The sequence below is a fragment of the Salvelinus sp. IW2-2015 genome, linkage group LG1 (genome assembly GCF_002910315.2).
Source record: "Salvelinus sp. IW2-2015 linkage group LG1, ASM291031v2, whole genome shotgun sequence".
NCBI lineage: Eukaryota > Metazoa > Chordata > Actinopteri > Salmoniformes > Salmonidae > Salvelinus > Salvelinus sp. IW2-2015.
In genome coordinates, this window is record NC_036838.1 from 22168081 (window position 1) to 22184670 (window position 16590).

At 42.2% G+C, this 16590-nt stretch overlaps 1 protein-coding gene across 1 annotated transcript in view; it reads right to left on the reverse strand.

Annotated features, from left to right (window-relative positions):
* slc2a9l2 (solute carrier family 2 member 9, like 2) overlaps positions 1-16590 on the reverse strand; it is a 265165-nt gene that overhangs the window by 175489 nt on the left and 73086 nt on the right. The window contains exon 6 of the mRNA XM_023985678.2: positions 6595-6727. Coding sequence (XP_023841446.1) covers positions 6595-6727 — 133 coding nt within the window. The remainder of the gene's footprint in view (positions 1-6594; positions 6728-16590) is intronic.

A 16590-nucleotide genomic window follows, 5' to 3' on the forward strand; every position in this document is an offset into this window, starting at 1 on the left:
GTTGCAACAGTCTTGATTGAAATAAATGTATATTGTATAACTCTGAATGTGTAGAAGCACAACATTTGAGCTCTTGAAACCCTGATTGTGCATTTGAACAACGAGAAGCAGAAATAAATTGTTGCATCTTATCTTTGTTTTTATTTCCCATGCCCCACGCCGTATGTACAAGAACCTGTTTTATCTTAGTATTGTTTAGTTGTATTTGGTTATAGGGCTGCGTGCGTCCCACACATGGATAGGACAGGGATACCTGAAACATGCACTAGACACACAGCTCCACAAACATACAACCAAAACAAGGCAGTACAATATTGATTAAAAGCACCAATCACAATTATACATAAGGATCCCCAAATATAATCACTTTCCATGCTCCAGCCCAGAGTCTGCCGACTTACGTCAAAATATGATCGGTTTAAGTTCGGAGCTGCTACACAAACATTTTAGAGGTGAGGTCTTCTGATAATTACCAACATTACCAACAATATAAAAAGGGCAGGGCATGGGAACAGAGGTAACCGATTCAAAGAGAAATGCACTTCATTTACATTCAATAACAGTATGAACATAGCCTTACCTTTCCTTCACAAAATGCACAATAATAAAATATTCAGTTATGTTTGTTCAATGTCAGAGATAAGTAGGCCTACTGGAACCCCTATGAATGTGTGCCAAGTAAGAAGAATGGATCTTCAATGTACTACAATGCAACGCATATACTTACAATTACAGAGATCATTAATAAGGACTAACATTGTATCCTCTCCCAGAGCACACCAAATGTCACAGCAACATTTGTGAATGACTGCAAACACTGTTTGTTATGAACCCACATTCAAAGATAAATGTACCAGTCCATTCCGTTTACCTTTCTTTCCTCTGTCACATTTGGGTTCCCGAGTGGCGCAGCGGTCTAAGGCACTGCATCTCAGTRCAAGAGGCGTCACTACAGTCCCTGGTTCGAATCCAGGCTCTATCACAGCTGGCCGTGATTGGGAGTCCCATAATTGGGAGTCCCATAGTGTCAATTGCACGCCGTAAATAAGAACTTGTTCTTAACTGGCTTGCCTAGTTAAATAAAGGTTCAATTAAAAAAATAGAAACATTTAAAATCCTTAAATTGTTTCTGAGGATCACTAGCATTAGTGGATCATACTAGGCTAACGTTGTGCAATACCTTAGGAAATGTAGCCTATTTGAATCATTGTGGAACTCAGACAACACAAAGCAGGTTAAACCTGGAGCCTGGCTCACAACRACTGGATAGTTGTCATACATGATTAGTGAGATTTAGGGTAGATTTACAGGATTATTTTTCAACTCCTATTGTACACTTCCCTTTCACCTTCCAATATTTAATGGACGGAACGTCAATATGACGACTTTCAGGATTAATCAAACCACTGTAATTTTGAATTCATCAATATACCGTATTTTGTGCATAAAGGCTCTCCAAACTGTTTTTATTGTAATGATTCATACTTTCCTAACCCTAAAATTGCCACGACAAGATTAGTGTTTTTAAATCTACCAGTTGGTGCTGAAACAGAGACGAAAATAAATACAGTTGAAGTCGGAAGTTTACATACACCTTAGCCAAATACATTTAAACTCAGTTTTGCACAATTCCTGACATTTAATCTGAGTAAAACTTTCCTGTTTTAGGTCAGTTAGGATCACCACTTTATTTTAAGAATGTGAAAAATAATAGTAGAGTGATTTATTTCAGCTTTCATTTCTTTCATCACATTCCCTGTGGGTCAGAAGTTTACATGCGACCAATTACTAATTGAGTGTATTGCCTTTAAATTGTTTAACTTGGGTCAAACGTTTTGGGTAGCCTTCCACAAGCTTCCCACAATAAGTTGGGTGAATTTTGGCCCATTCCTTCTGACAGAGCTGGTGTAACTGAGTCAGGTTTGAGGGCCTCCTTGCAGGCACACGCTTTTTCAGTTCTGCGCACAATTTTTCTATAGGATTGAGGTCAGGGCATTGTGATGGCCACTCCAATACCTTGAATTTGTTGTCCTTAAGCCCTTTTGCCACAACTTTGGAAATATGCTTGGGGTCATTGTCCATTTGGAAGACCCATTTGCGACCAAGCTTTAACTTCCGGACTGATGTCTTGAGATGTTGCGTCAATATACCCACATCTTTTTCCTCCCTCATGAAGCTATCTATTTTGTGAAGTGCACCAGTCCCTCCTGCAGGCAGCAAAACACCCCACAACATGATGCTGCCACCCCCGTGCTTCACGGTTGGGATGGTGTTCTTCGGCTTGCAAGCCTCCCCTTTTTCCTCCAAACATAACGATGGTCATTATGGCCAAACAGTTCTATTTTTGTTTCATCAGACCAGAGGACATTTTTCCCCATGTACAGTTGCATACCATAGTCTGACTTTATTATGGCGGTTTTGGAGCAGTGGCTTCTTCCATGTTGATATAGGACTCGTTTTACTGTGGATATAGATACTTTTGTACCTGTTTCCTCCAGCATCTTCACAATGTCCTTTGCTGTTGTTCTGGGATTGATTTGCACTTCTCGCACCAAAGTACCTTCATCTCTAGGAGACAGAACGCGTCTCCTTCCTGAGCGGTATGATGGCTGCGTGGTCCCATGGTGTTTATACTTACTATTGTTAGTACAGATTAATGTGTATTAATCCTACCCTAACCAGAAACCGTAGATAGATGGCGGCATTCGCGCAAAACTGAAAGCACGAACCACCGCATTTAACCATAGAAAGACGACCGGAATATGACCAAATACAAGCAGTGTAGTTATTCCCTCCACAAGGCAATCAAAGAAGCGAAACGTCAATATAGGGACAAAGTGGAGTCGCAATTCAACGGCTTAGACACGAGACGTATGTGGCAGGGTCTACAGGCAATCACAGACTGCAAAAAATTAAGCTTGAGGCCCTGTGTCTCAACCCCACCCTGTGCAATTGGGACTTTGACGGGCCACCCCAGGTGGTGAAGGTAGGAAACAACATCTCCACTTCGCTGATCCTCAACACTAGGGTCCCACAAGAGTGAGTGTTCAGCCCCCTTCCTGTACTCCCTGTTCAGCCATGACTGTGTGGCCATGCACACCTCCAACTCGATCATCAAGTTTGCATACGACACAACAGTGGTAGGCTTGATTACCAACAACGACGAGACATCCTACAGGGAGGTGGTGAGGGCACTCGGAGTGTGGTGTCAGGAAAATAACCTCTCACTCAACAAAACAAAGGAGATGATCGTGGACTTCAGGAAACAGCAGAGGGAGCACCCCCCCTATCCACATCAATGGGACAGCAGTGGAGGTGGAAAGTTTCAAGTTCCTTGGCGTACACATTACGGACAAACTGAAATGGTCCACCCACACAGACAGTGTGGTGAAGAAGGTGCAACAGCGCCTCTTCAACCTCAGGAGGCTGAAGAAATGTGGCTTGTCACCTAAAACACTCACAAACTTCTACAGATGCACAATTGAGAACATCCTGTCGGGCTGTATCACCGTCTGGTACAGCAACAACACCGCCCACAACCACAGGGCTCTCCAAAGAGTGGTACGGTCTGCACAAAGCATCACCGGGGCAAACTACCTGCCTCCAGGACACCTACAGCACCCGATGTCACAGGAAGGCCAAAAAGATCATGAAGGACAACAACCACTCGAGCCACTGCCTATTCACCCCGCTACCATCCAGAAGGTCAGTTCAGGTGCATCAAAGCTGGGACCGAGACTGAAAAATAGCTTCCATCTCAAGGCCATCAGACTGTTAAACAGCCATCACTAACACAGAGAGGCTGTTGCCTACATACATACTTGAAATCACTGGCCACTCTAACAAAGTCACTTTATTACTGCCACTTTCATAATGATATTTACATATCTTGCACTACTCATCCCAAATGTATATACTGTATTTTATACCATCTATGCATCTTGTCTATGCCGGTCGGCCATGGCCCATCCATATATTTATATGTACATATTCTTATTCCATCCCTTAGATTTATGTGTATTAGGTAGTTGTTGTGGAATTGTTAGATTACTTGTTAGATATGGCTGCACTGTCGGAACTAGAAGCACAAGCATTTCGCTACACTCGCAATAACATCTGCATGTGACCAATAAAATTTGATTTGAATATTCCTCCAACTTCCTATATTGTCCTTTTGCATGTTTGATGTCTCGTCTGAGGTCGTAGCGGGCTTTCTTGTATGTGTCCATGTCCGTGTCCCATTTCTTGTAAGCAGTAGCTCTAGCCTTTTGCCCAGCGTGGATATTGCCTGTAATCCATGGTTGTTGATTTGGATACGTTCTTATAGTCACTGTGGGGATGACATCGTCTATGCACTTATTGATGAAGCTTGTGACTGTTGTGGTAAACTCCTCAATGCTATCAGATGAATCCCGGAATTTATCCCAGTCTGTACAAGAAAAACAGTCTTGTAGCCTCGCTACAGCCGACCACTTCCGTATTGAGCGCATCACTGGTACTTCCTGTTTGAGCTTTTATTTGTAAACAGGAAGCAGGAGAATGGAGTCATTGTCAGATTTCCTGAAGGCAGAACGGGGGAGGGCCCTGTATGCTTTTCTGTGGGTAGAAGAGTTTTAGCTCCCCTAGTGGTGCAGGAGACATGTTGGTAGAAGTGAGGTAGGATGGTTTTAAGTATCCCCGTTTGTTTATGGCCCTATACAGTTCATTGACTGCCAGAGTGCTGTTGGCATGTGGAGGGATGTAGACAACTACGGATGAGAACTGTCTTGGTAGATAAAAGGGTCTGCCACTAACCATGAGGTATTCTAAATCAGGTGAGCAAAAGCTCGATATTTCCTTCACACTGGAAGCAGCACACTAGTTGTTATTTATTTAAAAAACAGTCCTCCTCCTTTCAACTTCTCTGAAGCCGCTATACAATCCTGCCGCTGCATGGACAATCCATCGAGTACTACTACGTGCATAGTGGCATCATCCAGCAACGTTTCAGTAAGACATATAATTGTAGCTTTTCAAGTCTCGCTGATAGGAGATTCTTGAACGAAGGTCAACCGGCATCTTATTCTCGAGTGACTGGAGATTTAACAATAGAACAGAAGGGAGCGCCATTTGTTTTTCTCTTTGTCGCCAATTTTTTTTTTTACCATCCTTTTACTCCCCAATTTCGTGATTCTGATCTTGTCTCATCGCTGCAATTCCACAACAGGCTTGGGAGCGGCGAAGGATGACACGCCAAGCCACGCTTGTCAACTGACGACCGAAGTCAGCCTACATCAGGAGTCGCTACAGCACGATGAGCCAAGTAAAGCCCCTCTGGCCAAACCCTCCCCTAACCCGGACAACACTGGGCCAATTCTGCACCACTCTATAGGACTCCCGGTCACGGGCGGTAATGACACAGCCTGGGATCGAACCCCAGGCTGTAGTGATGCCGCAACACTGAGACGCAGTGCGTTAAACCGCTGCGCCACCAGGACTACAGCTCTTTTCCCACATCTATGCCTGCAGTGTTTTGGTAGCCCGTGGAACAAAGGAATAAGGTCTAGTACGAACAGTGGAACAGCTGAGTCGGATTTGAAGTCGTATTTGAAGTCGAAATCGAGGTTAGTAACTGTCAATCTGATGTCCAGAGATGCTTGGCGGTCATATGGGATAATAGAATTTCTGTACAAAAAAAAAGTTAAGATAAACACAATAAAAGTCTATACATCGCAAAGTTGGGTTGGAACTCGTAAGATGTCACCCTTCTCCATCAGCACCATCTTGTTGGTCACATGTGTATGAGCACCTCAGTAATTCAGCACTGTGCAGGAGTTTTTGGCATCATTTATGCAATTTGGCTAGCTCAAGAGCATGATACAGTGTTGATTGAAGAGCTAAAATCAACATGTTCCCCTTACATGTGTAATGAACACGAGGGGAGACAGAGAGCTGGTTTCAAGCGCAGGGCGCAACAGGTGTTTATTGAAAAGGACCACAGGAGGAGGCAGGTAGCTGGGTCCAGGGGCAGGCAGAAGGTCATACACAGGGGGTCCAAAAGGGCAACAGTACAGGCAGCGAAAAGGCTAGTAACGTAGTCCGGGAGATCAGGCAATAGGTAGATAACAGGAAATCCGATACGCTAAAGTACAGGCAGTGAATAGGCAAAAGGCGTCGTTAGTGAGGCAGGCAAAAACGATCATACACGGGAGGAGTAAATCACGGGGAAAACAGAGTTCTGAAAGACGAGTGTCACAAAACAAACAATACCTGACAGAGATTGGGTGCAAAGAACTGAACTAAATGGTGTGATAATGACATACAGGTGTGTGCACAGGTGATTAAAATTCATTTGATTGGGATCTGGAGAGTGAGCTGCGTTCAGGGGATCTAGGTGTTAAAGTGTGGGCTGGAAAGTGAGCTGTGTTTGAGGGTGTGAGTTGGAAGCAGACGTTACAACATGTAATCCATTCCAATGCAATGTGTGATGAATATATTCATAAGTAGACAGACAACACAGTATCTGCAGCATCTTTTTGATGAGTCATTATCTCAGCAGGCCATATATGCAAAGGCAATGTAAACATGTGTGTGCGTTTATTTAAGAGGGTTTACCTTTCTCTGCACCGGCCTCATCCCTCCTCTCCATCAGAAGGAAGCGTGGGCTTTCGGGTAGGAAGGGCAGCACACAGAGCTGCAGCAAGGCAGGCAAGGCCAGGAAGGCAAAGAGGAAGTTCCATCTGGACTCCTGCAGGAACCCCAAGAGATAATAACAGATGGAAAGAAGGATAACCAGAGAATTACAATGGATAACCACCATACACTGAACAAAAATATGTAAAGTATTGGTCCCATGTTCATGAGCTGAAATAAAAGATCCCAGAAAGGTTTCATATGCACAAAAAGCTTATTTCGCTAAAATGTTGTGCACAAATGTGTTTACATCCATGTCAGTGAGCATTTCTCCTTTGCCAAGATAATCCACCCACCTGACAGGTGTGACATATCAAGAAGCTGATTAAACAGCATGATCATTAAACAGGTGCACCTTGTTCTGGGGACAATAGAAGGCCACTCTAAAATGTGCAGTTTTTTCACACAACACAATGCCACAACTGTCTCAAGCTTTGAGGGAGTGTGCAATGTGCATGCTAACTGCAGGAATGTCCACCAGAGCTGTTGCCAGATAATTTCATGTTAATTTCTCTACCATAAGCTTCCTCCAATGTCGTTTTACAGAATTTGGCAGTACGCCCAACTGCAAACCACATGTAACCACGCCAGCCCAGGACCTCCACATCCAGCTTCTTCACCTGCGGGATCGTCTGAGACCAGCCACCCAGACAGATGATGAAACTGTGGAATATTTCTGTCTGTAATAAAGCCCTTTTGTAGGGAGAAACTCATTCTTATTGGCTGGGCCTGGCTCCCCTGTGGGTGGGTCTATGCCCTCCCAGGCCCACCCATAGCTGCGCCCTGCCTAGTCATGTGAAATCCATAAATTAGGGCCTAATGAATGTATTTCAATTGACTGATTTCCTTATATGAACTGTAACTCAGTAAAATCGTTGAAATTGTTGCATGTTGCGTTTATATTTTTGTTCAGTATAAATACAATGGATAGAACAGACATTCAAATGAATTGCTATAGTATGTGGCCCTTCAGCTACATTGGTGGATTGGATGAATTTATGTTTACTGCACCACATGATTTTTCAGAATTTGGTACACTACCATATTCTGTTGCACGTGCGCGTCAAACTCATTTCTTAGTGGTTCCTATTATCTCTGCCTAGTGATGAAGGCAGTCCGGGTGAATAAACTGTTTCAAGTAAAGCCTAAATGAACACCTTGGAAGTAAAGCTGTGCAGTGACTACAATAACTAATGAAATTCCTCATGTGAAGTAGAAGAATAACAGGTATTTGAGACAAACGAGGGTAAACACTGAAGCCAGGATTCAATTAAAAGCCTCTCACTGTCAGGTAGTTTGTGTACCTATTGTATAGGCAATCTGTCCCAAAGCCTAGCCAGTCAATTTATAAACGTAATCTACCCTGGGAAAATGATTTTTTACCTAAGCTAGCATTTGGTTTGCAACAGTTGGGGCGTGCGCTATCGTGCATACATTTATTTTGTCCCCCTACACCAAACACGATCACGACACGCAGGTTAAAATATCAAAACAAACTCTGAACCAATGTCATTAATTTGGGGACAGGTCAAAAAACATTAAACATGTATGGCAATTTAGCTAGTTAGCTTGCACTTGCTAGCTAACGTTAATTTGTCCTATTTAGCTAGCTTGCTGTTGCTAGCTAATTTGTCCTGGGATATAAACATTGAGTTGTTATTTTACCTGATATGCACAAGGCCCTCTACTCAGACAATTAATCCACACATAAAACGGCCAACCGAATCGTTTCTAGTCATCTCCCCTCCTTCCAGGCTTTTTCATCTTTGAACTTATATGGTGATCGGCATCTAAACTTTCATAGTATTACCACGACCACCGGCAAAACAGTTTGTCTTTCAATCACCCACGTGGGTATAACCAATGAGGAGATGGCACGTGGGTACATGCTTCTATAAACCAATGAGGAGATGGGAGAGGCAGGACTTTCAGCGCGATCTGCGTCAGAAATAGAAAGGAGTTCTATTTTAGCCCTTGGCAACGCAGACGCTCGTTGGCGCAYGAGAGCAGTGTGGGTGCAATAATTGAATAACATGGATTTCTACATTTATTTTGCGGAGCACGCGACGTGTCCGGTCTGGTCAGCATGTAAAGCTTACGGTCTGCCTCCAACCTGTGGAACAATGTTGCAAGATCTCCACCAGCATGGTGAATTCCTTTATCAAGATCATTATAATGGATATATTCAAATACATGGCAAAACAAACAAAGGTAAAACAAACAAATGAAAGTTCACATAGTTTGCTGTCATTTCAGCTGCTTGATTTGATTGTGTGTTGGCTTTAGTTGGCTAGCTAGCAAAGGAGAAGTAGCTAGCCTGCATTGCTACAGTGCATTCAGAAAGCATTCATACCCCTTGACTTATTACACATTTTGTTGTGTTACAGCCTGAATTCAAAATGGATTAAATAAAAAATGCTCACACACAATACCCCATAATGAAAACATATTTTCAGAAATGTTTGGAAATGTATTGAAAATGAAACACAGAAATATCTCATTTACGTACATACAGTACCAGTCTAAAGTTTGGACACACCTACTCATAACCCCCAGAGTTTTTCTTTATTTTTACTATTTTCTACATTGTAGAATAATAGTGAATACATCAAAACTATGAAAGAACACATGAAATCATGTAGTAACCAAAAAAGTGTTAAACAAATCAAAATCTATTTTGTATGAGATTCTTCAAAGTAGCCACCCTTTGCCTTGATGACAGCTTTGCACACCGACAGCTTTGCACAGACTATGATCGATAATGTCAAAAGCCGCACTGAAGTCTAACAAAACAGCACCCACAATATTTTTATCATCAATCTCTCTCAGTGTAAATGCTGTGCTTGTTGAATGTCCTTCCCTATAAGCGTGATGAAAGTATGTTGTTAATTTGTTTACTGTAAAATAGCACTGCATCTTTTCCAGAAGTTTACTAAGGGTTGGTAACAGACTGATTGGTCGGCTATTTGAGCCAGTAAAGGGGGCTTTACTATTCCTGGGTAGCGGAATGACTTTTGCTTCCCTCCAGGCTAGAGGGCACACACTTTCTCGTAGGCTTAAATTGAAGATATGTGTCTGTGCCTGTGTCTCTTCACAGCCCTCTGTTCCATAAGGTGTATTTAAATCAGATTTTACTGCTTGCATGAGTTACTTGATGTGCAATAGAGTTCCATGTAGTCATGGCTCTATGAAGTACTGTGCGCCTCCCATAGTCTGTTCTGGTCTTGAAGAGACCTCTGGTGGCATGTGTTGTGGGCTAGGCATGGGTGTCCAAGCTGTGTGCTAGCAGTTTAAACAGACAGCTTGGTGCATTCAACATGTCAATACTTCTCACAAATACAAGTAGTGATAAAGTCAATCTCTCCTCTACTTTGAGCCAGCAGAGATTGACATGCATATTGTTAATGTTTGCTCCCCGTGTATATTTAAGGGCCAGCTGTGCTGCCCTTTTCTGGGCCGATTGTCATTTTAATTAGTTTTTTTGCACCTGGCCACACGACTGGACAGTCGTCCAGGTGCGACAAAACTACGCCCTATTGGTAGTGTTGTTAAGAAGGCAGAGCAGAGCTTTATTATGGACAGACCTATATCCATCTTAGCTACTRTACTTTTTACCTCTTTTTTTCTCCCCAATTTCGTGACTCTTGGGTAGCGGAATTACTGTTGCTTCCCTCCAGGCCTGAGGGCACACACTTTCCTGTAGGCTTAGAAGATATGGCAAATAGGAGTTGCAATATCGTCTGCTATCATCGTCAGTCATTTTCCATCCGAGTTGTCAGACACAGGTGGCTTGTCAGTGTTGATAGAAAACAATAATTTGTTCACCTCCTCCACACTTACTTTACGGAATTCAAAATGACAATGCTTGTCTTTCATAATTCGGTCAGTTATGCATGGATGTGTAGGCTCAGAATTTGTTGTTGGCATGTCATGCCCAAGTTTGCGAACCTTGCCAATGAAAAAATTACAGAAGTTGGCAACTTCAGTAGATTTAGTGATGAATGAGCCATCTGATTCAATGACTGGTGGAGCCAAGTTTGCCTTTTTGCCCGAAACTTCATTTAAGGTGCTCCAAAGATGTTTACTATAATTTATCTTTGTTTCATAGTACAGTTTCTTCTTCTTTAAATTCAATTTAGTCACATGGTTTCATGATTTACACTATGTTTGCCAATCTGCTGTGCAGCCAGATTTATCTGCCATTCTTTTTGCCTCATCCCTCTCAATCATACACGTTTACAATCAATCCACTGGGATTTAACAGTTTTTACAGTAATTTTCTTAATGGGTGCATGCTCATTAGTAACTGGAATAAGCAATTTCATAAATGTGTGAAGTRCAGCATCTGGTTGCTCCTCATTACACACCACAGACCAGCAAATATTATTTACATCTTCAACATAGGAATCACTACAAAACCTATTATATGACCTCTTATACACTATAGGCCCAGCATTTGCAATTTTGGTTATCCTAGATATGGCTACTACATTATGATCACTACATCTGATGGATTTGGATACTGCTTTAGAGCAGATTTCTGCAGCGTTAGTAAAGAAGTGATCAATACAATGTGGATGATTTCATTCCTGTGCTGTTTGTAAATACTCTGGTAGGTTGACTGATAACCTGAACCAGGTTGCAGGCACTGGTTATAGTTTGAAGCTTTTTCTTGAGTGGACAGCTTGATGGAAGCCAGTCAATATTTACTTTACACGTATTACTTCAACAGCATTTGACATGAGATCCTCTCTAAGCTTTACAGGAATATGACTGAACATATACCGCAACACCTCCTCCATTGGCATTACTGTCTCCTCTGAAGATGTTGAAACCATGTATTGCTAACATTGTGTTAACAAAGGAGTTTCAGAGAGTCAGTACATGAATGTTATCTGTTACTAGAAAATTATCGATTTCATGAACCTTTTTTTTTTTGGCTACATATGTTAATGTAAGATTTTTTTTTGCACTTTTCTGGGATTCTTGTTTTTTTTGCTTTACTGGCAGGCTTATCCGAGGTAGACATGACACTGATATTTACAGTTGAAGTCGGAAGTTTACATACACCTAGGTTGGAGTCATGAAAACTCATTTTTCAACCACTCCACAAATTTCTTGTTAACAAACTATAGTTTTGGCAAGTCGGTTAGGACATCTACTTTAATAAAGTAATTTTTCCAACAATTGTTTACAGACACATTATTTCACTTATAATTCACTGTATCACAATTCCAGTGGGTCAGAAGTTTACATACACTAAGTTGACTGTGCCTTTAAACAGCTTGGAAAATTCCAGAAAATTATATCATGGCTTTAGAAGCTGCTGATAGGCTAATTGACATAATTTGAGTCAATTGGAGGTGTACGTCCAAGGCCTATTTCAAGGCCTACCTCTAAACTCAGTGCCTCTTTGCTTGACATCATGGGAAAATCAAAAGAAATCAGCCAAGACCTCAGAAAACAAATTGTAGACCTCCACAAGTCTGGTTCTTCCTTGGGAGCAATTTCCAAACACCTGAATGTACCACGCTCATCTGTACATACAATAGTATGCAAGTATAAACACCATGGGACCACGCAGCCGTCATACCCCTCAGGAAGGAGACACGTTCTGTCTCCTAGAGATGAACGTACTTTGGTGTGAAAAGTACAAATCAATCCCAGAACAACAGCAAAGGACCTTGTGAAGAGGCTGGAGGAAACAGGTACAAAAGTATCTATATCCACAATAAAACAAGTCCTATATCGACATAACCTGAAAAGCCACTCAGCAAGGAAGAAGCCACTGCTCCAAAACCGCCATAAAAAAAGCCAGATACGGTTTGCAACTGCAAATGGGGACAAAGTTTGTACTTTTTGGAGAAATGTCCTCTGGTCTGATGAAACAAAAATAGAACTGTTTGGTCAAAATGACCACCGTTATGTTTGGAGGAAAAAGGGGGAGGTTTGCAAGCAGAAGAACACCATCCCAACTGTGAAGCACGGGTGTGGCAGCATCATGTTGTGGGGGTGCTTTGCTGCAGGTGGGACTGGTGCACTTCACAAAATAGATGGCACTATGAGGAAGGAAAATTAGGTGGATATATTGATGCAACAGCTCAAGACATCAGTCAGTAAGTTAAAGCTTAGTCGCAAATGGGTCTTCCAAATGGACAATGACCMCAAGCATACTTCCAAAGTTGTGGCAAAGTGGCTTAAGGACAACAATGTCAAGGTATTGGAGTGGCCATCACAAAGCCCTGACCTCAATCCCATAGAAAATGTATGGGCAGAACTGAAAAAGCGTGTGCGAGCAAGGAGGCCTACAAACCCGACTCAGTTACACCAGCTCTGTCAGGAGGAATGGGCCAAAATTCACCCAATTTATTGTGGGAAGCTTGTGGAAGGCTACTCGAAACGTTTGACCCAATTGAAACAATTTAAAGGCAAAGCGACCAAATACTAATTGAGTGTATGTAAACTTCTGACCCACTGGGAATGTGATGAAAGAAATAAAAGCTGAAATAAATCATTCTCTACTATTATTCTGACATTTCACATTCTTAAAATAAAGTGGTGATCCTAACTAACCTAAGACAGGGAATTTTTAAACTCAGAAAAACTGAGTTTAAAAGTATTTGGCTAAAGTGTATGTAAACTTCCGACTTCAACTGTATCTTTGAACTGATAGTGCAGGGTGAGCTGCACACAGTGGACTTCCTACTAGGGAAAACCCCCTCAGTGCTAACTGTATAACTCAGGTTCATAGGCGCATGATTACGGCATACAATAGCTGTAGGATTGACAGAGGCATTCAGGGGAGTTAAATTAAGGCACATAAATTTATGTATGTATCATATCTCTGGAGACATAAATTAAGTTACTTACATAAGGACTGCCAACACCCCTGGGAAAATGTACATTTGCAGCTGCACTACAACAACTCAGCGACACAATGGTACGTATTATCTGAGCGGGGCTTGGGTCACTGATAAGGCATTGTCTCAACGCAGTCTTGAAATGCATGGACATAATTGTATATGTCAGGTACAGAGATGGTAGTCAAAAGAAAATCATGTTAAACACTATTATTGCACACAAAGTGAGTCCATGCAACTTATTATGTGACTTGTTGAGCAACTTTTTACTCCTGAACTTAGGCTTGCCATAACAAAAGGGGTTTAATAACTTATTGACTCAAGACATTTCAACTTTTCATTTTTAATTGATTTGTAAAAAATTCTAAAATCATAATTCCATATTGACATTATGGGATATTGTGTGTTGGTCAGTGACTAAAAACATCTGCATTTAATCCATTTTAAATGCAGGTCGTAACACAACAACATGTGGAAAAAGTAAAAGGGGTGTGAATATTTTCATGCTCCCGAGCTTGCAGTGATGGACAACAGCATTTACATTTACATTTAAGTCATTTAGCAGACGCTCTTATCCAGAGCGACTTACAAATTGGAAAGTTCATACATATTCATCCTGGTCCCCCAGTGGGGAATGAACCCACAACCCTGGCGTTGCAAGCGCCATGCTCTACCAACTGAGCCACAGCAGGGACTTGTTCAGGAAAGTACAACATTTAAAAGGTATAAATATGATATATAGATCTGAAAATGTTACCTGTTGAAAATAAACATATTTGAAAGATATGAAAGTCTATAGAGGATTCTACACACAAGACATTTCTATCAGTTCCTATAAGCTCCAGACTATACAATAACGACACTGCTCAGAAATTGACCTTTGACCAGTCCATGTCCAAATCAAATGTTGTCACATGCTTCGTAAACAAYAGGTGTCGACTAACAGTGAAGTCCAGGCCAGAAGTTAAATAATGCTCCCAAAACTAAAGAAGTAATCACAGAGAAAATTATACAAACGGGGAATGATTGGACAGGTAAAATAAATAAAAGACATGGGTAAGAAAATGCAGTCGCACTTTGCTTTCAAGCTCAGAATAATAGAGCAACATACTATTGTAACATGGTATTCAAAAAGATGGATAACTTCCTTTTCAGGCCTATTGTCTTTCTATAAGTTACTCTTCAGTACAAGATGTTGAGATAGAAGGAAAGCAGATACGGCATGCCGGGTTGAACACGGGACCAGTTTACAACACATTACCTTTGCATATATGCACATGAGCTAATACCACATCTCCCTTTCTTTAGTGAATGCAGAACAGACACAATAACCTTTTTTGAATTACAGTAGTAACCGATGAACAACAGTATGCAACTTCCTTTTTTAATCTTTTTTATTTTCAAAGGAACTGAAGGCTGATAGCTAGCCTACCAAGGACAGGGTAGACTACTTGTGCCTTGCACTGAAGGTGTCGGGATTATTCTGCCCCATAATACATCCCAGTGTTGGATTTGGCCATGTCAAAGTCTTGTAGGTAAAGGGGGTGGGTTTTCTGACTAACTGGGTGCCGCCTTGGGGCTGATGACAGTAAAGACGCCCTTGGGAAAACAGGGACAGGCTGAGGCTCAGGCATTGTCTCATCGTGTTGAGTGAGTGTCTTCGGTTTCTCCTAACTATGCGCCCCTGTAAGTGCACAAGGTAAGAGCGTGGCGTATGTGCCATTTGTTGCACAATTCCTTTTTGTTGTGTCTCTCACCCAGACACAGTCACCAGGGTGTAGTGTGGGCAAGGTCTTTCCTCTTTGGCGAGAGTCGTAGTGTGACTTCTGTTTTTGTTTGATTGGTTTTCCACAAAGGATGGGAGGTCAGGCCGCCTTGGCGTCAGGAGTGAGGTATGCGTTGGCACAGTAGAGCAACGTTTTCTGCCTGGAACCAGGGCTGTACCCCACAGAGAGAGGACTGAAGCGATAAGCCAGGAGTGCAAGGTATGAATCAGACAATTTCTTAAGAAGCTGTTTTGCAGTCTGAACAGCCCGCTCAGCTGCTCCATTACTTTGAGGAAGGTGTCGGAGCAGAATTGGGGTCTATTGTCCGAGCAAACCTGGAGGGGCACCCTGCTGCGTTCAAACCAGGGCTTCCTGTGCTCCACTATTGCTTTTGAGGTTGTGGAGAGCAGCTTGGCAAACTTGATGAACCTAGATAAGTAGTTGAGTATCACTAGGTAAGTAGAGTCGTCTCGATGAAAGATATCTGCCCCCACTTTCTGCCATGGGCGCAGCCACTGGTGGGCCTGGGAGGGTATAAGCCCAACCGCTGAGGAGCCAGACCCAGCCAAATCAGAATTGCGTTGCCAGCTAGCTAACGTTAGCTTAGCTAGAGTAGTCTGTTAGCGTTGTTGTATTTTATCTTTACTCAACCAACCGGGAAGCGAACTGTGTACTAGATTGTTAGCATTGTTTTCGCAAAAATTGGAGGTGGGTTAGAGTGTTATTAGTGTTGCCACTTCTGATACCATGCTGAGATAGAGTGAAGGCAAACATGGCATGTCAGGTTCAACATGGGACCATGAGTCCTGTTTAATCTCCTATGCAGTAAATATAGTATTACAGAACACTGTTGCCCCTTTGCGGGGCAGTAACACATTAGCTTAAGCCAAGACAGTCAGCCTGGGCAGAGAGTGGGATTGCTGAACTGTCATCACACCATCATAACCAAGACTGCATCTACCAGATCAAAATGAACCGTAAACTCACTCATTCCCTATGAGTGGCGGAAAAAAGCAACATTCCCGTTGCTTCGGACCTCTGGGACAAAATGTACTCATCCGATCTGCAGATACATGCCGTGTCGGTCTCTGTGTCAGGAACTGTGGCTTAAGATGCGGTCACACTTTATTTGGATAGTCAGGATATTCCATCTGTAGAGCATAATATCAACAAACTATCTGTTGATAAACAACTGTTTGCTAAAGCATCTACAGATGGACTATCCAAATAAAGTACAGAGATGTGTGCTACATGTGTGTTTTTGCCTACAGCTTGGTGAGTGTTAGCCAAAC